This window comes from Microcaecilia unicolor, chromosome 7 (assembly GCF_901765095.1).
Source record: "Microcaecilia unicolor chromosome 7, aMicUni1.1, whole genome shotgun sequence".
Lineage (NCBI taxonomy): Eukaryota > Metazoa > Chordata > Amphibia > Gymnophiona > Siphonopidae > Microcaecilia > Microcaecilia unicolor.
In genome coordinates, this window is record NC_044037.1 from 297,450,114 (window position 1) to 297,476,247 (window position 26,134).

General features: G+C 46.3%; 1 protein-coding gene across 7 annotated transcripts in view; it reads right to left on the minus strand.

Moving 5' to 3' along the window:
- BIN1 (bridging integrator 1) overlaps positions 1 to 26,134 on the minus strand; it is a 258,711-nt gene that overhangs the window by 7,118 nt on the left and 225,459 nt on the right. For 2 of the 7 annotated variants that reach the window (XM_030210518.1, XM_030210515.1), the window contains 5 exons: positions 24,172 to 24,297; positions 14,704 to 14,814; positions 9,536 to 9,559; positions 3,377 to 3,481; positions 1,822 to 1,938 (listed from right to left, as the gene is read on the minus strand). In XM_030210518.1, coding sequence (XP_030066378.1) covers positions 1,822 to 1,938; positions 3,377 to 3,481; positions 9,536 to 9,559; positions 14,704 to 14,814; positions 24,172 to 24,297 — 483 coding nt within the window. The remainder of the gene's footprint in view (positions 1 to 1,821; positions 1,939 to 3,376; positions 3,482 to 9,535; positions 9,560 to 14,703; positions 14,815 to 24,171; positions 24,298 to 26,134) is intronic. The other 5 variants (XM_030210521.1, XM_030210519.1, XM_030210517.1 and 2 more) reach the window with 4 other exon arrangements.

Consider the following 26,134-nt stretch of genomic DNA (forward strand, 5'->3'; position numbering starts at 1 on the left):
TGTACCTGTCCTTTTCAGGGCACAGACCGTGCAAGTCTGCCCAGCACTATCCCCGCCTTCCAACCACCAGCCCCGCCTCCCACCACCGGCTCTGGCACAGACCGTATAAGTCTGCCCAGCACTATCCCCGCCTTCCAACCACCAGCCCCGCCTCCCACCACCGGCTCTGGCACAGACCGTATAAGTCTGCCCAGCACTATCCCCGCCTCCCAACCACCAGTCCCGCCTCCCACCACCGGTTCTGGCACAGACCGTATAAGTCTGCCCAGCACTATCCCCGCCTCCCGCCACCGGCTCTGCCACCCAATCTCGGCTAAGCTCCCGAGGATCCCTTCCTTCTGAACAGGATTCCTTTATGTTTATCCCACGCGTGTTTGAATTCTGTTACCGTGACTGAATACTGTAAAGTTCCTAGAGGAGAAGGGATAGAAGTTGCTGTAGGCAACTGCCCTGGGTTACTGGAGCGAAGTGGTGGGTAAGGAACCAACCCTACCATGTTTTGCACCCCTAGGCTCCACAGACCAGCACAGCCAATCTTAGCCCTCTTATTTTATGTCTTATCTTATTGTAATTCCTAATTAAAGGTAACCAGGTACCTCAGCACCTTGGACCAGATATTAACTGCACAAGCCTACCTCACCTACCCTCTCTGCTGGAGACTAAGAATTGCTGACTAAGAATCTTCTCGGCTCGAAACCTTGGGGTCATCTTTGACTCTTCTCTCTCCTTCTCTGCTCACATCCAGCAGACCGCCAAGACCTGTCGTTTCTTTCTTTACAACATCCGTAAAATCCGCCCCTTTCTTTCCGAGCACTCTACCAAAACCCTCATCCACACCCTTGTCACCTCTCGTTTAGACTACTACAATCTGCTTCTTGCTGGCCTCCCACTTAGTCACCTCTCCCCTCTCCAATCGGTTCAAAACTCTGCTGCCCGTCTCGTCTTCCGCCAGGGTCGCTTTACTCATACTACCCCTCTCCTCAAGTCGCTTCACTGGCTCCCTATCCGTTTTCGCATCCTGTTCAAACTTCTTCTACTAAACTATAAATGTACTCACTCTGCTGCTCCCCAGTATCTCTCCACACTCGTCCTTCCCTACACCCCTTCCCATGCACTCCGCTCCATGGATAAATCCTTCTTATCTGTTCCCTTCTCCACTACTGCCAACTCCAGACTTCGCGCCTTCTGTCTCGCTGCACCCTACGCCTGGAATAAACTTCCTGAGCCCCTACATCTTGCCCCTTCCTTGGCCACCTTTAAATCTAGACTGAAAGCCCACCTCTTTAACATTGCTTTTGACTCGTAACCACTTGTAACCACCTGCCTCCACCTACCCTCCCTCCTTCCTGTACACAATAATTGATTTGATTTGATTACTTTATTTATTTTTTGTCTATTAGATTGTAAGCTCTTTGAGCAGGGACTGTCTTTCTTCTATGTTTGTGCAGTGCTGCGTACGCCTTGTAGCGCTATAGAAATGCTAAATAGTAGTAGTAGGATGAACAGGTTCTTTTATAGGATTATGTCATCAATCCAGTGGTTCCCAGTCTTCATATGTAAACCCACATTTCTGGACTGGTCTGGAGGGACAAACAGGAAGTCACCTTCTGTGCTGGTGTTTTATCATTTTCTTCACAAGGAGGCAGCTTCAGCATTTCTGCATAGTGTCAGTTCTACGCACTTCAGATTTCCTTCCATTGTTTTCTTTTTTTTTTATCTTTGAGATCTCAAGGGATTCTTTGGTATACTCCTGAAAGCATTTCTGAGATAGAGAAGCAGCAGTCTAATTCATGGTGTGGTCTGAGATCACTTCCGACTCACCTTGTACAGAAACCCTGGGGGCATATCGGTTTTCCTGTCGGGTGTACTGCTCTCCACAGTACCGTTCACAGTGGCAGGGAAAGTCTCGACCACAACAGCAGGAAGTGAACTCTGAACCTGGAAGGTAAGATGGTATATTTAACATATACTTCAGTACTATCACTAGGTTTTCTTCGCACCCTTGACTCTTTCCCATCTTCACTCTTTTCTGCCATCCCTCATCTTTGACTACCTTATTCAAGCCCCGACACTGTAAACTGCACTAACCTTTAGCACAGCCCTTTACCCTGATCTTCCCGCACTTATCTTAATCATGTACAGTAAAACAAATATTAGAATGCTCACTGCACTTGAAGGGTAGTATAGTGGGCATGCAAAACGTAAACACATTGCTTAATAAAAAAAATATCTCCCAATGTTAAAACCACAGTAAAATCTAGCTTTGTTTTTTTTTTTTTTTTTAACTATTCTCTTAGTGCTGAATCTTTACACCAGCTCAGAGCTGGAACAGAAGGGTCATCTGAGATGAAAAGCAGCACTTCACCTTGATCATGCCAGATCTCTCACACTCCACATTGGCCCTCAGACCCTCTTCCTCCACCAAAAACTCCCTGGTGGTCCAAGTGGACTTCCCTACCACCCACTTCTAAAAAAAAATCAGGTGGCACCATTTTGGAAGATGGTGGCACCGGAGGCAGGAGTGAGTAGGGCATCGCTGCTGCCTCCCAACTTTTAGAAGTCAGTGTGGGGAAATGTCCATTTGGACCATCAGAATTTTTTTTTTTTTTTTGTGTGTGGGAGCAGAGAAAGAGGGTGTAGGGTCCAGAGACCCACTTGGGCCACCAAGTACAGTTTGCGGAGCAGACAGAATGGGTCAGAGAGTCCAGATGCTATTCAGCTTTATATCCAATGCAGTGACATATTGCAAATTAAATGGAAATGAGGAGAAGGGGAAACTAGCTGGAAACGGTTAGCAATGAGCATTAGAGAGTGCCAAAAATGTTTTTTCTGTGCTGAAGTTATTGCGGAACATTATATAATTCTTCACACGTGTATCTGCAGGACTTAACGTGTTAAGGGCTTAAGAGGTCCTTGTACTAAGGTGCACTGAAAAATGGCTTGCGCTGGTCTAGATGCGTGGATTGGACGCACACAGGTCCATTTTTCAGCGCACCTGCAAAAAAGGCCATCTTTTTTGGCCCAAAATGGACATGCGGCAAAATTAAAAATTTCGCGAGCGTCCATTTTGGGCCCGAGACCTTACCGTCACCCATTGACTTAGCGTTAACAGGTGTTAATTGGGCGGTAATGGTCTGAGCTGGTAAAAAATCAGAATTACCACCTGGGACACACGGTAACTCCGAACTGACGCGCGTTGGGATGCATGCAGGCGCCTACGCGGCTTAGTTAAAGGGCCCCTAAGTTACATGGAGGTGGCCCAGTGGCAGGACAACACAAATGCAGAATGACAAAGATGAGCGGGAGACGGTGAACATGTTATCACAATAGTAACATATTGGGGTGGAGCCAGGTCCACTTCTTCCTATGGTCTTACAGTAGCAGTCGTTGATTCAGATCCAGCTGTGTCAGTTTTAGATTTTTCTTCAGTTGCTACTTCCGATCCAGCTGCTTCTGTGCTATGAGCCGATGATTCTGCCGGCTGTAATAAAGTGATTTTGTTAGAATGCATCGTTTTGGCACAAGAAAAATAACACTGGATTTGTAAATAAAATAGGTCCTTAGCAAATAGATGTGTAATAGATTTATATACAGCCTGAAGAACATACCCAACTCAAGATAATAAATAGCTACTGCTTCTCGGGCGCGTGAGTATCTCTCCCAACTGGGTTGTCTCATCTCCTTTTCCCATATATTTTCTTAGAGCAATGACAGCGAAGGATTCGCTTGGATGAGTTGTAGCCCCTCTACGTAAGTCAGGCACCTCCGATCAGAGAATCTCAAGCAGGGAGATGGTGTCCCTGCTGGACAAAGCCACCACTGACCAAAAGGAGGCGGCTGAGTCAGCACTAAACTAGAGAAAGTTATCTTGCGTCTGTACAAGCCCAATGCTGAAGAGGCGACGTCAACACATGAAGAGTTAGTAAGCTAGCAGAGGCAGCCCTGGAAGTAGCAGCAGCAGCAGCCTAAAGGATCATGGTAGCTTGTTCAAAGCATGAACCCAAAATGGGAGAAGTGGACAGATGTAGGAGGAAAAGGACCCAAAGTAGTGATAGAGGTGGGGGGGGGGGGGGCAAGGCTGGGGAAAGGCAAGAGAGGTGGTGTGTGAAAGAGTTCATTTCCCCCCCCTTTCTCCCCACTCTAGTCTGCCTACTGCCCACCCACGTAGCTATGCCACCGATTCAAAGTGCCACTGAGAGGTGAAAACATTAAAAGGGGTAACCAGGTTAAGTCTGGTGTTTTCAAAATTAGAGGCAGGAAGCACCTTACAGACTAAAGGGCCCTGTTTACTAAGCCACGCTGTAGGCACGCTAGCATTTTTAGCGCATGCTAATGCTAGAGACCCTCATAGCAGTGGCGTAGCCACAGGTGGGCTAGGGTGGGCCAGGGCCCACTCATTTATGGCTCAGGCCCACCCAACAGTAGCACATGTTTAGTGGTAACTGGAGGGAATCCCAAGCTCCGCCAGCTGAAGATTTTCCCCTGATGGTAACAAAAACGCTACTCTCCATGACACCGGCACCTGCGCATGCTCAGTTTTCAGTGCATGCCTGCTGCCAAGGTGGAAAGAAGCATTTTCCCACCAGCTGAGATAATTTTTTTTTTCGGGGGGGGGGGGGGGGGGGGGGGGGAGGTAGAACACTTGGTGCCCATCCAATTCTTGCCTAGGCCCACCCAAAACCTGTTGTCTGGCTACGCCCCTGCCTCATAGGAATATATGGGTGTCTCTAGCATTAGCGCATGCTAAAATTTAGCACACTCTAAAAATGCTAGTGCGCCTTAATAAACAGGGCCCTAACCAATTTACAGTGTTGTTCATAAGTACCGGGTCAAAGTACATAAGTAAAAGTAAATGTATATTTTAATACTTAAGTAAAAGAAAAAGTACGGTGAAAACCACAATAAAAAAATGTACTCAAGTGAAAGTAAAAAGTTATTGCCTAACTAGTAAAAGAGGCCCGTTTCTGAGCAAATGAAATGGGCGCTAGCAAGGTTTTCGTCGCCAACACCCCCCCCCCGCCCAACCCCTTCGTTGTTCCGCCATTGCTCCGCCCTCAACGTCATGACGTTTGACGCGAGGGCGGGGCCCGGAGCGATTTCGCAACCCCTCTGCCTCCCTCCCTGTGAACCCCTTCGTTGTTCTGCCATCAAGGTTTTCGTCAGCAACACCCCCCCTCCCTGCCTCCCTCCCTGCCTACCAACCCCTTCGTTGTTCTGGCATTGCTCCGCCCTCAACGTCATGACGTTTGATGCAAGGGCGGGGCCCGGAGCGATTTTCCACCCCCCGCCTCCCTACCAACCCCTTCGTTGTTCTGCCATTGCTCCGCCCTCAAGGGCAGGGCCCGGAGCGATTTTGGTGGCTTCACCACCACGAACCTTCGAACCTTTTTGAAGGAAGTCAGGGCTTGGCTTCATTGACGTCACTGTCTTCAGAACGCTGAGGGTGAGTTTTATATATATATATATATATATATATATATATATATATATATATATATATATATATTATACATAGATAGATAGATAGATAGATAGATACTTTAAAGTAAAATTACTGCAACTACAAATAATACAAGTATTGCTAGTCTTTTTATCCCAACAACTTTATTGCTCTGTAATTCAATCCACTTTGCTTTTAGTAAAACCAAATTTTTGAAAACAACCATCACTCATGTAAGTGCGCCTGTGAGTCATTACTCCAGCACAGCTAAGAAGATGATAGAGATCTATAAAATAATGAGTGGAGTTGAACAGGTAGATGTGAAGCGTCTGTTCACGCTTTCCAAAAATACTAGGACTAGGGGGCATGCGATGAAGCCATTTAGACGCCCAGTCTCCCAGTCTCGTAAGGTCCTCTTGTCATTTTTCACAATCCTCTCGCGATTTAACGACTTCGAATAACTTTGTGTCATCAGCAAATTTAATTACCTCACTAGTTACTCCCATCTCTAGATCATTTATAAATGTTAAAAAGCAGCGGTCCCAGCACAGACCCCTGGGGAACCCCACTATCTACCCTTCTCCACTGAGAACCCTTTTGAACATTGATCCCTTTTTAAATATATTCTATACTCTGAATATGGAGAGAACTCAATTAAAATACTGTATTGCAATTCAGAAGTAAGCCAGGCTATATGTATATAAAATTTTAAAAAAAAAACATGAACATTTCAGCAAAAGTTTCATTTTCTTATTTAGAAATTCAAAGACTAAAATAAAGGCAAATACAGGAACTGAGCAAGATCTTCAGGCACGTATTTTTTCCTGAGCCTTGGCATATTTTTAGGGTCACATGACAGTATCGCACCACAAGCGACAAACTCAGGCCAACCAGGTTTTCTTCTACTGCTCTGTAGTTCCTACTTTTCTATGGCAAACTGGAACTAAGGGGCCCTTTTACCAAACCGCGTAAGCGCCTACACGCGCCAATTCTGAGTTACCGCCCGGCTACTGCATGACCCAGGCGGTAATTTCATTTTTGACGCGCGTCCAATACACACGTCTGAAAATAATTTTTATTTTCTGGCACACGGGCGATAATCGGCATTTAGACCCCCATTGACCATTACCGCGCGATTAATGCGCAAGACCTTACTGCTAAGTCAATAGCTGGTGGTAAGGTCTCAGACCCAAAATGGACACGCACCAATTTTCATTTTGCCACACATCCATTTTAGACCCAAAAAACAAAAATGCTTTTTTTTTTTTTTTAACAGGTGCTGAAAAATTCCGATCTTGGCAAAACACGCACCTACACTACCGCAGGCCATTTTTCAGCGCATCTTAGTAAAAGGACTCCTAAAAGTCCCAAAATACAATGAGGGTAAAACCAGGACTGCCTTAGCTTGTTCCTATTACCATGGAGTCACCTGGTAACATAGCCACCGAGAGGGGGGCGAGGCAGGGGGGAAAAATTTCCCCGGGCCCGGGCCTCCAAGGGGGGCCCGGCGCAGCAGTCCCACCCACCCTCCGTCGGCAACCGTCTGCCCCCTGTATTGAAATCGCAGTCTCACCTCTGTGAAAGCAGCGCTACAGGCAGCAGAACACCTCCCTTCGGCCTTCCGTCCCGCCCTCGTCTGACGTAACTTCCGCGAGGGCGGGACACAAGGAGGGAAGGAGGGCCGAAGGGAGGCGTTCTACTGCCTGCAGCACTGCTTTCACGGAGGTGAGACTGCGATTTCAATGCAGGGGGCCCGGTCCTGTGGCGGACGGAGGGGGGAGCGGCAGCAGCCTCGGGGGGTGGAGGGGGAGCAGTGGCTGCGGCGATCTCAGGGGGGAGCGGGTGGAGGGGGAGAGGCAGCAGCGACCTCGGGGGGACAGGGCGGCGAGGGCGGCAGGGGTGGGGCCGGCCTTGCCCCGGGCCCGGCCCAGTCTGGTAATACCAAACTAATACCTTACTATATGCAGATGTACATTTTAAACAAATGTATAGTGCCTAGGGTGTGGAAATATACAATCGGATAATACTAAATTACACTAATTTCCACCTAATGAAAATGATATGAAACTATAAATGTAGTAGCAGCCAGAGAACGTTCAGAAGCAGTCCCGCTACCAAGACCCTGAAGCAGCAAGATGAATGCTGGCCACCGTCGGCTTGGGGCGAGGGAAAGAAGGAACAAACTTCAGTCAAAGAACTTCTTAGCAGGGGCGTAGCCAGACCTCGGCAGAGGGGGGGCACTGTTTAGCCACCTCCCCCGCCGCCAACCCCCCCCTCGCCGCCGCCGACCCCCCCCCCCCCCCGCTGCCGCAACCGTAACCCCCCCTTTGGACCGCCGCCGCAACCTGCCCACCCCCCACCCTGCCGCCGCATGGGGCTACATGCACTGTGCAGGACGTAAGGCGTCAGAAACAGATGATCCCACAACGAAGGCGCCGGAGTCGACCAACGCTACTAGTTAGCTAGTAGATAAAGATGATTAACAAACGCCTTCAGCCACATAAACCGCCAAAGTTATGTGGCTGAAGGCGTTCTATCTACGAGCTGTTCAAACACCGGGGAATATAACCTGTTTGTTAATCATCTTTATCTACTAGCTAACTAGCTGACCTAGAGGAGCTTTCTGACCCCTGATGCAGGCGTTTGTACGCCGAAACACGGCCCGTGTCGGGTATTCATCATTAATAAAGGATTGCATTTTTCTCATTCCTGAAGGCCCAGTGTTTACTTTTTCTGTTTGTTTGATTGTTTTTGTATGCTGTTTTCCCTCTGTTTTGTGACTCTATAATCTGTGGGGGCCCATGCCCCCACGTAGCTACGCCCGGTTCTTAGTGCTGGCAGCTAGCGGTTTGAAAGATAAGTGCTCTTTCAACACCATATTTTTTGTATTATAATGTAGACCGGCTTAGTATAATTGCTAAAAGATGAGTGACACTGAATACGACACACCATATATTTTTTTTGCTTAGTATAATTGCAAACGTGTGAGTGGCATTGAAGACTACGTATCACTCCTGGAAGGTTTTTTTTGGCCAATGATGAACAGAGGATCTATTTAGACCCGTTTAAGCTCTATTAGGCGGCTCTGTGAGACCTTTTTCCTTCTTACATTATTCTTAGAACGGTACTACATTTATAGTTTCATATCATTTTCATTAGGGGGAAATTAGTACATTTTAAAACAATGACATACATACACAATGTGGACACTTGATCAGCCCAAACTGACAATATTTTTTTTTATAATAGTTTATGAAAACAGAAAAAACAGATCAAAATTCTACATTAGCAATCAACAAAACAGAGTATGCAAATGAAGCGACATATGGGAGGGATTCTATATATGGCACCTAAAAAAAAAACGTATTCTATAATCGGTGCCTAGATTTAGACGCCAATTATAGAATACACCTAGTTAATATTTCAGCGCCTAAATCTACACACATCCGTTTACACCAATGAAAACATGGCATAAATCCCCGCGCATAGATTTAGGCGCACTGGACCATATTCTACAACTAGGCGCGTAAATTTCATAGTGCCCATTTCCACAACCAGAGCCACACCCCCTTTTGCCTGCGCCCATTAGAAGTTCGGGCGCACATCGTTACAGAATACGCTTAGCAACTTGTGCGCCTAAATTCCTAATCGATGCCAATTAGTGCTCATTAGCTTTGTTAAGTTACGCGCATGGTTATAGAATCCACACCGATTTCGGCGCGGAGAGCAGCGCTATATAGAATCCGGGGGATGATGTCTAAAAGAAGGGCTGGGAAGACAAGCAGAAGTGCAGCATAACGGTAGGGATTAAGATCCCCAGGAATAAAGACAGCCTTCCAGATGTGAATTGTAAACATTCAAGGCATGAAATACAGAGAAAAGAGTCCATTCTGCTCTTTAGCAGACAAGGTAATGCAATGCAAAATGAAACGCACAGAGCTACATTCCTGGTACAGGCTGCAGATTAACGGAAGAGGAAGGTGGCCTCAAGAAATTCTGTAGATGGAAAAATGTGGCGCAGCCAGCAGGCCATACCTACAACATGCCAAGGGATAAGACAAGAAAGGAGGGGAAAAAAACAATTCAAAGTCTTACCTCCCACAAATCCCAGGGCAAGGACTAATGGTAAGCAGTAGAATAACAAGAACAGAAACAGACAGAGGTTAACTTGGGTCAATCCTGAGACAAACAAATGCAAATTTGCCATCGATTCTTCACCGTTTCCTAAGCAAGGGGCCCTTTTACTAAGCCGCGTAAGCGTCTTACACATGCCCAACGTGTGCCAAAATGGAGTTACCGCGCGGCTCTTGCGGTAATTTCATTTTTGGTGTGCATCCGATACACGTGTCCGAAAATTTTTTTATTTTCAAACACGTGTCTGTGAATTGCGCCAAGTGGCATTTGACGCGTGTAGGTCATTACCAGTCGGTTACTGCGCGAGTCTTTACCGCTAGGTCAATGGCTGGCGGTAAGGTCTCAGACCCAAAATGGATGCACGGCAATTTTGATTTTGCAGCACGTCCATTTCGGCAAAATTTTTAAAAGGCCTTTTTTTTCACAGACGTACTGAAAAATGGATCGGCGCACGCCCAAAACCCGCGCCAACACTACCGCAAGCCATTTTTCAGTGCACCTTAGTAAAAGGACCCCCAAATTCTCTATTTTTAAGGAATTGGGTAGCTACAATCTCTGGTTATGGCATACTTTGGGCCTTGTTAAGTGGCGCGTTTAGCACATACTAAAAATTAGCAAGCGCCAACCGTGTAGACCCATATAAATATTACGGGCATCTACACGGTTAGCGCGTGATAATGCTTAGCGTGCGCTAAAAACGCCTCTAGTGCAGCTTAGTCGACAGGGCCCTAAGTGTTTTGCTATACATGAAGCTTAGGTAGCAGCCAGTCTTCAGGCTGCTCCAAAAAATGATTTAATCCTGATAAATATAAATAGGATTTTCCAGTTTTGGGGGTGTGAAGCTGTTACTTTTACTTCCTTGCGAAAAATCCTGCATGTCACACTTGCTAAACCAGACATTTCGTGGAAAAAACCCAGAAGTCTACAAGGAGTAGAATTAATATCTTTCTTCAAATGTTGCTGCAGGCAGGGCCTAGCAGTGCAGGCCGGAATACCGTCTGCAACACATGGGGGTCACCTCTGCTGATGTTTAAAAAAACGTCTGACAAGCCCAGAATGGTATCAGCAAGACTTTCAGTTTCTTTGAAAAGCAAAACAGATTTCAGCAAGAAAGTCTGCAGCACACAGGCCCAATATGGGGTCAACTTCCCATCTGTGAAATCTGCTTGTTCAAGGCTGCATATACCAGTTGCTTCCGGATGCTTAAATCCCAAAGAAATAGGACCAGGAGGCTGGTGAATTATTTTACCTTTAACGGAATTTGTATACAAGGGGCCAAATTCCTATCTTCCTAAATTTGTACCGTCAGACCGTGGAGTCTGAAAAGAACAGCAGAGGGGCCCTTTTACTAAAGAGTTGGCGTGCGGCAACAGACTTGCGGCACGCCAATCCGGAACTACCGCTGGGCTAACACAGGACCCCGGCGATAGTTCCCACCCCCAGCGCATGCCATTTCCAGCGCTACAAAAATATTTACTGGTTTTGTAGCGCCGGTGCTTACCCGGCGGTAATCAGTTAGCGCAGGAGCCCATATCGCTACCTCAGTGGGTGGTGGTAAGTGCACCCCCCTGAAATGGCTGCTCGGCAAGTGGTTCACTTACCGCATGGACAATTCTTTTTGAGGAAAAAAAAAGCCTTTTACCCACTGCAGTAAAAGGGGGCCTCAGCGCACGTCAAAAACACGCGCCAACACTAGCGCAGGCCTCCCTTTTACCGCTGCTTAGTAAAAGGACCCAAGAGTGCTTTTATAAAGTTTAACTGCCTTTTGCACAGACACGAGGAGTTTTTGAAACTGTAAAGCCTCAAAGAGATTTATCTACTGCGGCACCCTGGAGTAGAGTTACCATAAGTCTGTTTTTTCCTATCCTAGCCCCCTCCCCTTACCTTACTCTACTGCCCTGGTGGTCTAGTGACCTCTTCGGGGCAGGAAAGGGCCCCCTCTTTCCTGCCCAGAGCACTGCCCTGCATACCGTTCCCCTTGCTGACGGTCCCGGCGCGATTCAAAATGGCCGCCAAGAGTTGAAGCGGCTCTGCGAGGGGAACAGTATGCAGTATGCATTGTTCTGGGCAGGAAAGAGGGGGCTCTTTCTTGCCCCAAAGAGGTCAGTAGACCACCAGGGCAGTAGAGTAAGGTAAGGGGAGGGGAGGGGAGGACACCCTTAGGGGGGTGTGACCGGGGGGGCGGGGTGTGTGTGAAAGGGGTAAGGCGATATGCGATGGGGTGTGGGGGACAGGCGGGGGTGTGACAGGGGGTGGGGCATGTGCAGTGGCGTACCAAGGGGGGGCGGTCCATCCCGGGTGCACGCCGCTGGGGGGGGGGGGGGTGCCACGCGCCTGTCAGCTCTTCGTTTTCATGCTCGCTCTACTACTACTACTACTACTTAACATTTCTAGAGCGCTACTAGGGTTACGCAGCGCTGTACAATTTAACAAAGAGAGACAGTCCCTGCTCAAAGAGCTTACAATCTAATAGACAAGTGAACGGTCGGTCCGATCGGGGCAGTCAAATTGGGGCAGTCTGGATTCACTGAACGGTAAGGGTTAGGTGCCGAACGCAGCATTGAAGAGGTGGGCTTTAAGCAAAGACTTGAAGATGGGCAGGGAGGGGGCTTGGCGTAAGGGTTCAGGAAGGTTGTTCCAAGCATAGGGTGAGGCGAGGCAGAATGAGCGGAGCCTGGAGTTGGCGGTGGTGGAGAAGGGTACTGAGAGGAGGGATTTATCCTGTGAACGGAGGTTACGGGCGGGAACGTAAGGGGAGATGAGGGTAGAGAGGTAGTGAGGGGCAGCAGACTGAGTGCATTTGTAGGTAAGAAGGAGAAGCTTGAATTGAATGCGGTATCTGATCGGAAGCCAGTGAAGTGACCTGAGGAGAGGGGTGATATGAGTATATCGGTTCTGGCGGAATATGAGACGTGCAGCAGAGTTCTGAACAGACTGAAGGGGGGATAGATGGCTAAGTGGGAGGCCGGTGAGGAGTAACAGGGAGCATGGAAACGAAGAGCCGACCGGTGCGCGGCACCCCCCCCCACCCCCAGTGGCGTGCACCCGGGGGGTTTCTTTCGCCGGGGGGGGGGGTGGCGCTGCACCCGGGGGGCGGGGCGCATCGGCGATCCGTCCCGGGTGTCAGCGCCCCTAGGAACACCACTGGGCATTTGTCATCTTTTTGGGGGAACCAAATATGGTAACCCTACCCTGGAGTGTGTCAACTGAGAGGAGCCCTTTCCTTCCTTAAATGTCAATAACCTGCTCAAGATCTCTTCAACTTGTGCAGTTGGCAGTGTTTTCGGCTGTAAATCGTCCAAGATTTCTACCCTGTCCGAGACCACGGATAATTTTGGTACTTAAGCGTCTTGAGTTTTGTTTGGTTAACCTGCCTCTCTTTGTCGCGATTCTGTTCCTTGGTTATCTTTATTGGCTTCACCCTTATTGTGGTGGAATTTAAGGCCCTGTTCATATATTCCTATAACACCCGCTAAAAATGCTAGCATGTTTACATTGCGGCTTAGTAAACAAGCCCTTTACTGAATGATCTAGTTTTTTTTCTTCTTACGTGATAAACATGGTAATTATCTCATCCTGTAATTTCTTCCCACTTATGATTTTCTAGTATATGTTTTTTGTTAGCCGAGAACCTATGATCTAGCATCTCTAATAGGTGACCTTTTACATGGGATGTGGTGGCTTTTCAAAGTTCCATTGGTTTAGGAAATTCATTAAAGTTCTGGTGTTGGTGTTGTGCTGTTTTTCTAGGTGCAGGTTAATATCTCCTAGTAGAAAGGCATCAGGTTGGTTTGTACAGATGTTTGATACGAAATCCAGGAAACCGTCTTGCGTGTTTGACCAGCTTCCTGGGGGAGCGATAGAACAGTATGAAACATAGTTGACCGGTTTATGTTGTATCTGATTTTATACGCCATGATTTCAGTCGCTGAGATTATTTATTTATCATTTCATTTATACCCCACATTTTCCCAACAGTGTCAGGCTCAATGTGGTTTACAGCACACCGCAGAGGCAGATGCCAGTGCAGTAAAATCAAGCTAATACAACAGAAAACCTACATAAGAAATAAGGGGAAAGATGGGGAAGGCACGGAAGGAGCAGGGAAACCGGGGGGAGAGGAGGGAAGGGTGGATGTGTCCAAAATTGTCGATAGATTGATCTGTATCAAACCAGACTATGTGTTTAGCAACTACCTCTACTGTGAAGGGGGCTTTATATATTAATGCAGCCCCACCTTTGTATGCTTAACTGTTTGTAACTATCTGTGTGGTCTGTCTTTTTTGAGATTGTGGTCATGTTGATTGTTATTCGGGTTTGTCTTTTTGCTATTGATCACTAGTTTGGTCTCATGTTTGTTGTGAGGATTGTGGTTTGGCTCTTCCAGTTAGTGATGGGATCATTGTCTGATAGAAATACGTACGGGGATTTTATTCCATTCGCTGGGTGAGGTAGCTCGCAACCCAATTGTCTATATTATTATCATGTAGTAGAGGAACCATGTCTTTAGGTTAGCCATTTTGGAGGATGTTAGGCCACAGGACGATTCAAACTGTAGTTATTTTTTTTTTTTCTTTTTCTTCAGAAGCATGTGTGTGTGTGAGAGACTAATGTGTTTGTGTTATGTGTGTTTTGGTCTAATTGCGTGCATAACTCAAATCCGCACCCACACTCTGCTCCAAAACACCCATGATCCTCCCATTTGTGTGTCCCCGTTTTCTGGGATGCACATAAAATATAGGCGCAGATCACGCACCTAAGTTTACGCACATAAATGCAAACTGATTTCAATTAGCACTTATAATTGTTAAGCCAATTATTAGCACTAATTAGCTCGTTATTCAATTAAACTGCATACTGAAATTGGGTGCATGACTAAATTTGCATGTGCAATTTTTGGGGTCTTATAAAATCAGGGAGTATATGTGTAAAAATATGCACAACTACATCGAAGCCTGGTGTTTCCAGTTATGGGACAGGAGCAATATAGATTTAGTTCATTGGTCCAATGGGATTTTTGGAAACATTGTATGCGGTGTACAGTTCCCTGCACATCCAGCACAGTAAAGCTGTCTCATCTGCTAACATTCCTTCCCTTCCAACGTAAGGGAACAAAGAGACGGACAAACCTGGGAGACAGATGTGACTACTTTCCCCACAGTGCTGGCCTCTGGTTTGAGCGGATCAAACTCTAGATCCAGCAGACTGGATTCTTCCTGGAAAGGACCCGGTGCCTCAAACTTGTCAGCAATGAGGAAGAAAAGCAATTGGGAAAATTAGCTACCCAGGAGAGGTACAGCAGAAAGGACATTGGAGCACAAACATTACAGAAAAGACTGCTAGGTATTTCAATTAAGAGTCAAGGTATAGTGAACAACTGTGTTCGATAGCACAATGTATATACCAAAACCTACAGAACAGAAGTCCCCAACTATACATATTACACCTTATAAACTCCAAAATAAGGCTGTCTTTGGAAAAATTCAAGGGCCGAGATGAGCGCTAGAAATGAGTCTATTACACTATATGGAGGAGATTCTGGACAAAACAGCGAAGATGACTAAAAAAAGAAGAAAAAAATAAAAAATAAAAAGTAAAATAAAAGAGCGGCGACACTTTGGTTATTGACGTTAAAAAGTAGGCTTTATTTATCAATAGACTAGACTTTGAGCCCGTAAAAACGGGCTATTATAGGAAGGGGGGGGTTTGAAAGGCCCGCCCCCACCGCCGAGTTCGCCGCTGCCCCTCCCCCTCCGAGTTTGCGCCCCCCCCCCCCCCCCCCACCGAGCCGTCACCACCCACCTTCCTCCCGGGCCCTCGCTCCGCTATTGAAACAGCGAGGGTCCGGGAACGCAGCACTGAGCTCTGCTGAGCTGCCGACGTCGGCCTTCGTTCTTCTTCTCTGCCTGTCCCGCCCTCGTGTGACGTAACGTCGTCGAGGGCGGGACAGAGGCAGAGAAGAAGAAGGAAGGGCGATGTCGGCAGCTCAGCAGAGCTCAGTGCTGCGTTCCCGGACCCTCGCTGTTTCAATAGTGGAGCGAGGGCCCGACCGGGTAGGTGGGTGGCGGCGGCGACTCGGGTGGGGGGAGCGTTAGACGGCGGTGTCCCTCCCTCAGCAATGCGCAATACAGACCCTCTGTGTTCCGCCCCCCCGTCATCACGTATTGACGTGGGGGCGGGGCAGAGAAGGTCTCTACTGCGCATTTGCGAGTGAGTACGGTCACTCGCCGTTTATATGTTTGATAGCAGGGAGAAAGGGACTCGACACAGCTGTGTTTCGGCCGTACAGGCCTGCGTCAGGAGTCTTCTCACTGTATGCCGATTCCCTATATTATCCAAATTATGGAGGAAATATGTGTCTCTCGCTCTCTTATATGATGACGTTAAGCAATACTTGAAATGAAGTCAAGCGGAAAAATCAGAGCAGCGTCTCATCTCTCAGACACACATATTTCCTCCATAATTTGGATAATATACGAAATCAGCATACAGTGCGAAGACTCCTGATGCAGACCTGTACGGCCGAAACACAGCTGTGTCGAGTCCCTTTCTCCCTGCTATCTATTGATAAATAAAGCCTACTTTTTAACGTCAATAACCAAAGTGTTGCCGCTCTTTTATTTTACTTTTTGTTTTTTCTTCTTTTTTTTAGTCATCTTCGCTGTTTTGTCCAGTGTTGTTTTTTGCGAAGACTGGTTTCTTCTGTTTTTTTTCTTGCGTTATGGAGGAGATTCTACATATGGCACCTAAAAAAAAAAAAAATCTTTTTAATTGGTGCTAAAATCAGTGGTGACTAAGCGTATTCTATAATCTGCACCCGACCGTAGAAAATGCTTAGTTGATATCTCAGCACCTGAAAACTACACGCATCCATTTACACCAACAAAAACACGGTGTAAATCCCGGTGCATAGATTTATGCGAACTGGGCCATATTTTATAACCACGCGTATAAATTTCACAACGCCCACAAAAAGTGCCCATTTCCCCGCCCATAACCACGCCCCTTTTTGCCTGTATGCGTTAGAAGTGCCAATTAGTGCTCATTATGGCTTGTTAAGAGCTGTTATCAACGTTGATTAACTTGTTAAGCCAATTAACTTACGCGCGTTGTTACAGAATCCACGCCGATTTTGGCACAGATCTCTAGGCGCACTATATAGAGTCTGGGGTTATAGGCTTAAAAATTATTAAATAAGAATTACAATTTTTTAAATTAAATAAAGATTCTGAGGGACATATCCATTTCTAATATCACCTGGCATTAGGGTGAGGCTCATGCTTGGCATGGTGTACTCAAAATTAACCATCTATGGAGACGTCACACCAGAGAGAAAAATCATCGCCACACAAATATTCTTCAATGGAATAGCTGCATTACCATTCCCCTCCATATTTTCTTGGCTTAGGGGCCCATTTACAAAGCTGTGGGAGGGCTTCAAATCAGTACTACCGCTGGGGCAGAACATGCGCCCAGCAGTAATTCCGAGTTTGGTGCACACCAAATCCCGTGGTAGAAAATATTTTTCTATTTTCTACTGTAGGGACTGTTCCTGGCAGTAATCAGCAGTATGGCTACATTTATTTATTTATTTAGATTTTACTCACACCTTTTTCAGTAGTAGCTCAAGGTGAGTTACATTCAGGTACTCTGAATATTTCTCTGTCCCAAGAGGGCTCACAATCTAAGTTTGTACCTGAGGCAATGGAGGGTTAAGTGACTTGCCCAAGATCACAAGGAGCAGCAGTGGGATTTGAACCGGCCACCTCTGGATTGCAAGACCGGTGCGCTAACCACTAGGCCACTCCTCCACTATAGCAACATTGCATCTAGAATCTCAAATAATAGCAACATTCCAGAATCTCAAAACGTGGCAACATTCCATTCCATGTAGATTCTCAAATATTTATTTATTTAGATGTTGCTCACACCTTTTTCAGTAGTAGCTCAAGGTGAGTTACATTCAGGTACTCTGGATATTTCTCTGTCCCAGGAGGGCTCACAATCTAAGTTTGTACCTGAGGCAATGGAGGGTTAAGTGACTTGCCCAAGATCACAAGGAGCAGCAGCAGGATTTGAACTGGCCACCTCTGTATTAAGACCAGTGCTCTAACCACTAGGCCACTCCTCCACTAGCAACAGTCCGTGTAGAATCTCAAATAGTAGCAACGGAATCTCAAATAGTAGCAACATTCCATGTTCCACTGCTCTAACCACTAGGCCACTCCTCCAATCCACATTGGCCCAAGCTGCATGGTTATCATGTAGATGGCACATGAGCCTTTACCGCTAAGTCAAAGGCTGGCAGTAACGGCTCAGGCCATAAATTGGCATGCACTAGTTTTAATTTTTGTGCACGGCCATTTCGTGGCCCATTAAAAAAAATGGTCTTTTCCCCCACCGCGGTAAAAAATGGCCCAGTGCGCACCCAAAAGACAAGCCCACACTACTGCAGGCCACCTTTTACCATGGCTTTCTAAAGGACCCCTTAATGAGGCAAATATAGTCCCAAAATACCACCAGTCACTGCCCATACTTGTAAGTGGAGTGGAGGAGTAGCCTAGTGGTTAATGCAGTGAACTTTGAGCCTGGGGAACTGGGTTTGATTCCCACTGCAGTTCCCTGTGACTCTGGGTAAGTCACTTAACCCTTCATTGCCCCTGGTACAAAATAAGTACCTGAATATATGTAAACCACTTTGAATGTAGTTGCAAAAACCTCAGAAAGGCAGTATATCAAGTCCCATTTCCCTTTCCCTCTTTGAGATTCTAGATGGAATGTTGCTACTATTGGAGATTCTACATGGAATGTTGCTACTATTGGAGATTCTACATGGAATGTTGCTATTCCGCTAGCAACATTCCATGTAGAAGCCTGCCCTTGCAGATCAGCAACGCAGCCGCGCAGGCTTCTGTTTCTGTGAGTCTGACGTCCTGCGCATACGTGCAGGGCGTCAGACATCTCAGAAACAGAAGCCTGCGCGGCCGCGTTGCTGATCTGCAAGGGCAGGCTTCTACATGGAATGTTGCTAGTGAAGGAGTAGCCAAGTGGTTAGTGCAGCAGACTTTGATCCTGTGAAACTGAGTTCAATTCCCACTGCAGCTCCTTGTGACTCTGGGCAAGTCACTTAACCCTCCATTGCCCCTGGTACAAAATAAGTACCTGAATATACAGTGGGGGAAATAAGTATTTGATCCCTTGCTGATTTTGTAAGTTTGCCCACTGACAAAGACATGAGCAGCCCATAATTGAAGGGTAGGTTATTGGTAACAGTGAGAGATAGCACATCACAAATTAAATCCGGAAAATCACATTGTGGAAAGTATATGAATTTATTTGCATTCTGCAGAGGGAAATAAGTATTTGATCCCCCACCAACCAGTAAGAGATCTGGCCCCTACAGACCAGGTAGATGCTCCAAATCAACTCGTTACCTGCATGACAGACAGCTGTCGGCAATGGTCACCTGTATGAAAGACACCTGTCCACAGACTCAGTGAATCAGTCAGACTCTAACCTCTACAAAATGGCCAAGAGCAAGGAGCTGTCTAAGGATGTCAGGGACAAGATCATACACCTGCACAAGGCTGGAATGGGCTACAAAACCATCAGTAAGACGCTGGGCGAGAAGGAGACAACTGTTGGTGCCATAGTAAGAAAATGGAAGAAGTACAAAATGACTGTCAATCGACAAAGATCTGGGGCTCCACGCAAAATCTCACCTCATGGGGTATCCTTGATCATGAGGAAGGTTAGAAATCAGCCTACAACTACAAGGGGGGAACTTGTCAATGATCTCAAGGCAGCTGGGACCACTGTCACCACGAAAACCATTGGTAACACATTACGACATAACGGATTGCAATCCTGCAGTGCCCGCAAGGTCCCCCTGCTCCGGAAGGCACATGTGACGGCCCGTCTGAAGTTTGCCAGTGAACACCTGGATGATGCCGAGAGTGATTGGGAGAAGGTGCTGTGGTCAGATGAGACAAAAATTGAGCTCTTTGGCATGAACTCAACTCACCGTGTTTGGAGGAAGAGAAATGCTGCCTATGACCCAAAGAACACCGTCCCCACTGTCAAGCATGGAGGTGGAAATGTTATGTTTTGGGGGTGTTTCTCTGCTAAGGGCACAGGACTACTTCACCGCATCAATGGGAGAATGGATGGGGCCATGTACCGTACAATTCTGAGTGACAACCTCCTTCCCTCCGCCAGGGCCTTAAAAATGGGTCGTGGCTGGGTCTTCCAGCACGACAATGACCCAAAACATACAGCCAAGGCAACAAAGGAGTGGCTCAGGAAGAAGCACATTAGGGTCATGGAGTGGCCTAGCCAGTCACCAGACCTTAATCCCATTGAAAACTTATGGAGGGAGCTGAAGCTGCGAGTTGCCAAGCGACAGCCCAGAACTCTTAATGATTTAGAGATGATCTGCAAAGAGGAGTGGACCAAAATTCCTCCTGACATGTGTGCAAACCTCATCATCAACTACAGAAGACGTCTGACCGCTGTGCTTGCCAACAAGGGTTTTGCCACCAAGTATTAGGTCTTGTTTGCCAGAGGGATTAAATACTTATTTCCCTCTGCAGAATGCAAATAAATTCATATACTTTCCACAATGTGATTTTCCGGATTTAATTTGTGATGTGCTATCTCTCACTGTTACCAATAACCTACCCTTCAATTATGGGCTGCTCATGTCTTTGTCAGTGGGCAAACTTACAAAATCAGCAAGGGATCAAATACTTATTTCCCCCACTGTATATAAACCGCTTTGAATGTAGTTGCAAAAACCTCAGAAAGGCGGTATATGAAGTCCCATTTCCCTTCCCCATTAAAGCTACTTGATGAAGTGGAGAACTTAATATTTTTCACAATTTGATCCATTTTACTGATGGAAAGCAAAATAACATCTGGTTACAGGTTATGTTGACAAGAACCTGATGAAAAAATATAATCCAATCACACAGGTAAGATGGAGCACTGCCATTCATAATTTTAAAAATAATGGTGCAAAGTTTAAATTGAGCTCTGTCTTCTACAGGGAACCAGTGCAACTTCATAAAAAAAATAGGAGTGACCGGATCGTATAAATGAGCTGAATACAATCAGCTGGGCTGCATAAGTTACGCCCTTTTAATCAAAGGTTACGCCCTCTTGAGCATCCAACATAGATGACATTGCAATAATCTATTCTCGATAGCACCAAGGCCTGAACTAACAGTTGAAACTTAGCTGGTTCAAAATACTTACAAATTGCCCTCAATTTCCTCATCATGTAAAAAGATTTTTTTTGTAAGATTTTACATGAGAAGTCAACAGGCCATCAATTTCCAAACCTAAAATCTTAGAAATAAATTCAAAGGTGAAGGTATCTGTCCCAATAGTAAAATATTGAGGAAATTCAGGCAATTTGAAAAGGGCCCAACCACAAAAATGTGGTCTTTTCTCGATTCAGTTTAAACTGAATCATCGCAATCCCATCTTCAATCAACTGCACACAGTAATTCCATTCAAGGTAGTGGTCCAGTTCTTGGACGGTGGAAGCAATATAGTGATATCTATTACAAAATAATACATTATATTTTTCTAGGACTGTGCCCAAAGGTTGGAGCAGTACATTAAACAAAGGCGACGATAAGGGGGAGCCTTGCGACAACACCACAACCAAGACTCCAACTACCAGAGAAAGTACAGGTTTTCCATAACCTATAACTTCGGGTGGACAAAAAAACCTCTAATCCAACTTATTACATCATCACAAATGTCTGTATCACACAACATAGCCAACACGAGACCATGATCAACTAAGTTGAAGGCACAAGAAAAGTCAAACCGAACAATCGAATTCTGACCCCTGACTCAGCAGTGCTTTACCTCATGCAATAATGGAACCTACCACTGTTCTGGACTATAGTTTTTTCCAGAATCCAAACTGTGATGGGTGCAAGATGTTATGTTCATCTAGATAATTATCTAACATCTTAGCAATGTAACCTTCCATTATTTTCACAAACAATTGGATAGAGGCAACAGGACAATACTTACTAGTCACCTGTAAGTTTCCTCTAGGGTTTCTAGGAATTGGTGTTAAAGCAATTACCACCACCACCCCCCCCCCCACCCCCCCAGTTTGCTGGAAAAAGCCCTCTGGCCACACAGTTATTTAACCATGTAGTCAGTGTAGATAAAGAAGTGAACATATTATTTACAGTATATGCAGGACATGGATCCAGACAACAGTTGGATTAAGCATACCTAATTAACAGCGACCTGACTTCTTGAATCTTCAAGGGTTCAAAACAATCCCTTATGTGATCCCCAGGGATATCATTCAACCTATTCACCATACCTCATTCATAAACGTCAGTTAAATGCAATGGAGACCGAACGATAGCCACCTTTTTCTTTAAAAAAAAGGATCTGTATCAAATACAGATTCTACCATTAGGTCATCCATACGTGTAAGATTGATCTCTGTGGTCCATTCCTTCCTAGATAGCAGCAACTCGATACCTGTACATGACAAAACCCTTTTTTTTTTTTTTTTTTTTTTAACTGAGAACCCAAGTCTGAAAATCCCAAAGGCGGCCTTAGACCTCCAAACACAGCCTGACAACATCTACCCCAGCTGCTGTAAATAAGGTTCTTGTACGTGTGAAGACACCTGAAAAGTACAGATTTCACAACATAGGGTAAAAAATCAGCAACAATGATTTGCTTGCATAATTAAGCCTTAAAGCTTGCTGCATTCTCTCTCTGACCGCAAGGGAAAGAGGCGATTAATGGTGTCCTTGCCAGCATGGACAACTGGAGTAATCACTGGTGGATACACGTCACTAGATATCACTCGCCTACGGAGACTATCTGCTGTCAAGACATTGTACTCCTGACTCCTAGACAGGGGCGTAGCCAGACACCCAATCTTGGGTGGGCCTGGGTCCAAGATGGGTAGGCAGAACTCCGCCTTGTCCCACAAATGATCTGGTCTCTCCCTCTCTCACTTGCATGCCATATGGTCTCTCAAACATTCCCCCCCCCCCCCCCCCGGCATACCTTTTAAATAGCAGATTTTCACCTACAGCGAACAGCAACCAATACACACTGCTTATGTTGGCCCCACAGCCTTCCCTCTGATGCAACTTCCTGCTTCTGCATAGGCGGGACTACATCCAAGGGAAGGCTGTAGGACCGGTGCGAGCAGTAAGTATCAGTTGCTACTCACTGCAGACGAAGATCTGCTATTTACAAGGTATGCAGGAGAGACAGTTGCTGGGAATGTTCGGTTGGTGGGGCTTGGGGATCCCTGCCAGCCACATCATAGGTGTGCTGCTACTGGGTGGGCCTGGGCCCACCCAGGCCCACCCTTGGCTACGCCACTGCTCCTAGATTTATTTCTGCCACTTCTTCCCACCCAAAGTTCCTCCAGCTCTCCCCAGACCTTTAATTTATTCCATACCCTGGCTTGCAGGCTCAGTGAGAAGAGGAGGAAACTTTTCATGGTAAAGCAGCAGCCACAGGTGACTGTACAGATGCAGACAAAGCATGAAGGGTAGAGCGTGTGAGCAGGATCGTCGCTAAAAGGTATCGCTTTTTGCCAGCAGTTGACGTTTGCACTTCGTTAATGCAGCCAGGAGATCCAGAGATCCTACAGGACTGCTGGGCAGCCAGAAGAGATTCATTTATTCTGTTTAAGCTGCTCATCACTAAACAGTTCCCCAAGATGTAAAACCTGGACATGATTTTTCATACAGTATCACTACCCAATGGTATAGAGCTGTTTTCTGGACCCAGCTGTTTCCACCTGCTATTTGGGCTTCCAGCTCAAATCAGACCCAGTCTCTACTGGGCTTCAGCACCAGGAGCTTACATTTATAAATTTCCCAGGGCTTACCCCCCCCCCCTCCCCCCAAGGAACTCCGTGAATGTGGGCCCATATTCTGGCCACTAGGTGCCACTATTACGCATGAGCACCTCCCAGCATGAGCACTATGTCCACAGCATCCCCAATCCCAGCCAGTTTGAGCAGCAGAAGTCCAGCCCGCGTAAACCACAGCTCTAAGATTCAGAGCAAAGAATGATATCACCATGCCCACAAGGAACAAAAACTGCAATGGAATGTAGAACGTTTAGCTTGAGCAGGGTACGAACGCTACATGGGTTCTGCTGTAGCACTCTGTATCACCTGGATTTGTCATGGGAAGTTTGTGAAAACTGGCAGCCAGACAGATTCCGCTCATCAAGGCACAGGATAAGCAACCCACTCCATTTTTTCAGAGCAAGCTGATCTGGTCCTTTTACTTCATTCTCCCCCACCCCACCCCCCACCCCCATGTGCATGGATAAGTATTTCTCCATTCTTTAAGGAAAGAAAAGCAGGGATACAAATCCATGCAGGAAATGTGGGTGGGTGAGTCCATCCCAACAAAATACTGCCAGATTGCAGCGCTCTCATCCAAGTAGTTCATCGGTGTGACACCTCTGTGCACAGAAGTAATGGTTAGCAGGGGGTAATATTTATTTATTTGCGACATTTATATTCCACATTATCCCAAACAAGTTTGAGTTCAATATGCAACACAGGAGCAGCTAACCTGTGACGGGGTGGTCACACTGATCTCAGGCACAAAATTGTCAAACAGACTGATGATGCCCTCTTGCTGGATGTCCTTGCACGGAGTGACTTTTGGAGGTGGTGGGACTGGAGGACCTCTCCTCAGCTACATGCAAGCAAAAAAAAAAAAAAAACACAGCAAAGACAATCCCCAAGCCCCCCGGGGGAAAAAAAAAACAAAACAAAAACACACACAGGTTAGCACTACAGAGACGGAGCAACAGAAAACAAGTCACAAATTATCAGTTTCATTAATCACAATGAAGCGATGACCAGCTCCCTCTGCGGAGAGTAAGAATTATTATACATCTTTTTTTGCACGAGCAGTACACACAGCGAGCACAACTTGGCCCCACTGAATGCAGAAAGCAGCAGCAGTTAAACCTGAAGTGACAGATTTTAGTTTCTTCAAAATAGTATTCCAGGATTTCCACATGGTTGACAATTCTGGATTATATCAATCTCTACAGACCCATTTGTTACTACCACGCACTTAAGACCCCTAAACTTCTAGTCAGGTTTTTACAAAAGCGCGCTGAAAAGTGGCTTGCGGTAGTGTAGGCGCAGGTTTTGGGCGCACGCAGAATCATTTTTCAGCACACTTGTAAAAAAAAAAAAAAGGCCTCCCCCCACGAAAGTGGACGTGCGGCAATTTTGTCTCTGACCTTAGCGCCAGCCATAGACCTAGCGGTGAAGAATTTGGGTGGTAATGACCTGCGTGCGTCCGCTGCGCACGTCCGAAAACAAAAAGAAGTTTTCAAACACATGTATCGGACGCGTGCCAAAAAATGAAATTACCGCAAGAGCCACGCGATAGTCAGGCGGTAAGTCCATTTTGGCACGCGACTACGCGGCTTAGAAAAAGGGGCCCTTAGTGCTGTCATAAAAGTGGGTCTCATTTATCCACGAAAATTAAAATTTCACAGCTTCAGTGGATGGGAAAAGCTCCCTAGAATATTATTCCAGCTTTGTACAATATAGGAGAGTGTATTTAACCACCCAGTTCCATGCATTCAGTTTAAATTAATGTAAGACGTCCACATAAGAAACTGACAGAGCAGACACTAGGGTACACAGCAGCGAGACAGCCAGTGACACTGCAACAAAGATTAGGATTCTGTCAGACATCTGCAACATTAGAAAAATCAAACTTGTTCAGTAAATATAAAATGAAATTAAAAATCTAGCTCAGATGTAAGGACCAAGGAGGCAAGACTGCATGGGCAGGTACCATCTGGGCAATACCAAGGAGTTCTCAAAACAGACCAGACCAATCAGAAAGCTCAACTGGGCTGCTCATAAAACCAATGAAAATTGAAGCGATCTTGCCAGGTATTTTGGGGGATCTTGCCAGGTATTTGTGCCCTGGATTGGCCACTGTTGGAAACAGGCTGCTGGGCTTGATGGACCTTTGGTCTGTCCCAGTGTGGCAATACTTATGACTTTTGGACTCACACTCGGGTATCTCGGCCCTGACCAATATGAATAGAGCTCATGAGGGATTGGGGGGGCTAATGACCAATGCCCTCAGGCTCCCAAAAATACCAAATGCACCTTGTGACAACAAAGTCCTCATGGCACAAGTTTCACCCCTCAGGGAACAGTCGAGCAACATTCTATCCAAAGGCGACCTATCCATTTATCAGTCATATGACTAAAATTGCCCCGACGCACCACATGCTGGGTATTGGGTGATTTTAATCCCTTCTGTTTCATTATGGATTTTCCTTTCTCAATTAGTTCCCCAGCAGCTGCTCTAGAGTGAGGGGCTCATTTTGTACCTAAAAAACATATTCCTCCCATTCCCAGCTGTAGCCCCCCTCCTTCCTCAGACCCAGGCGCACTGCTTCTTGTTCCCACCAACCTAAAGCCTCATGTTTACTGAGCTCACGTCAAATCCAAAGCAGAATATACCAAAAAATGCATTACCAGGAATAACCACC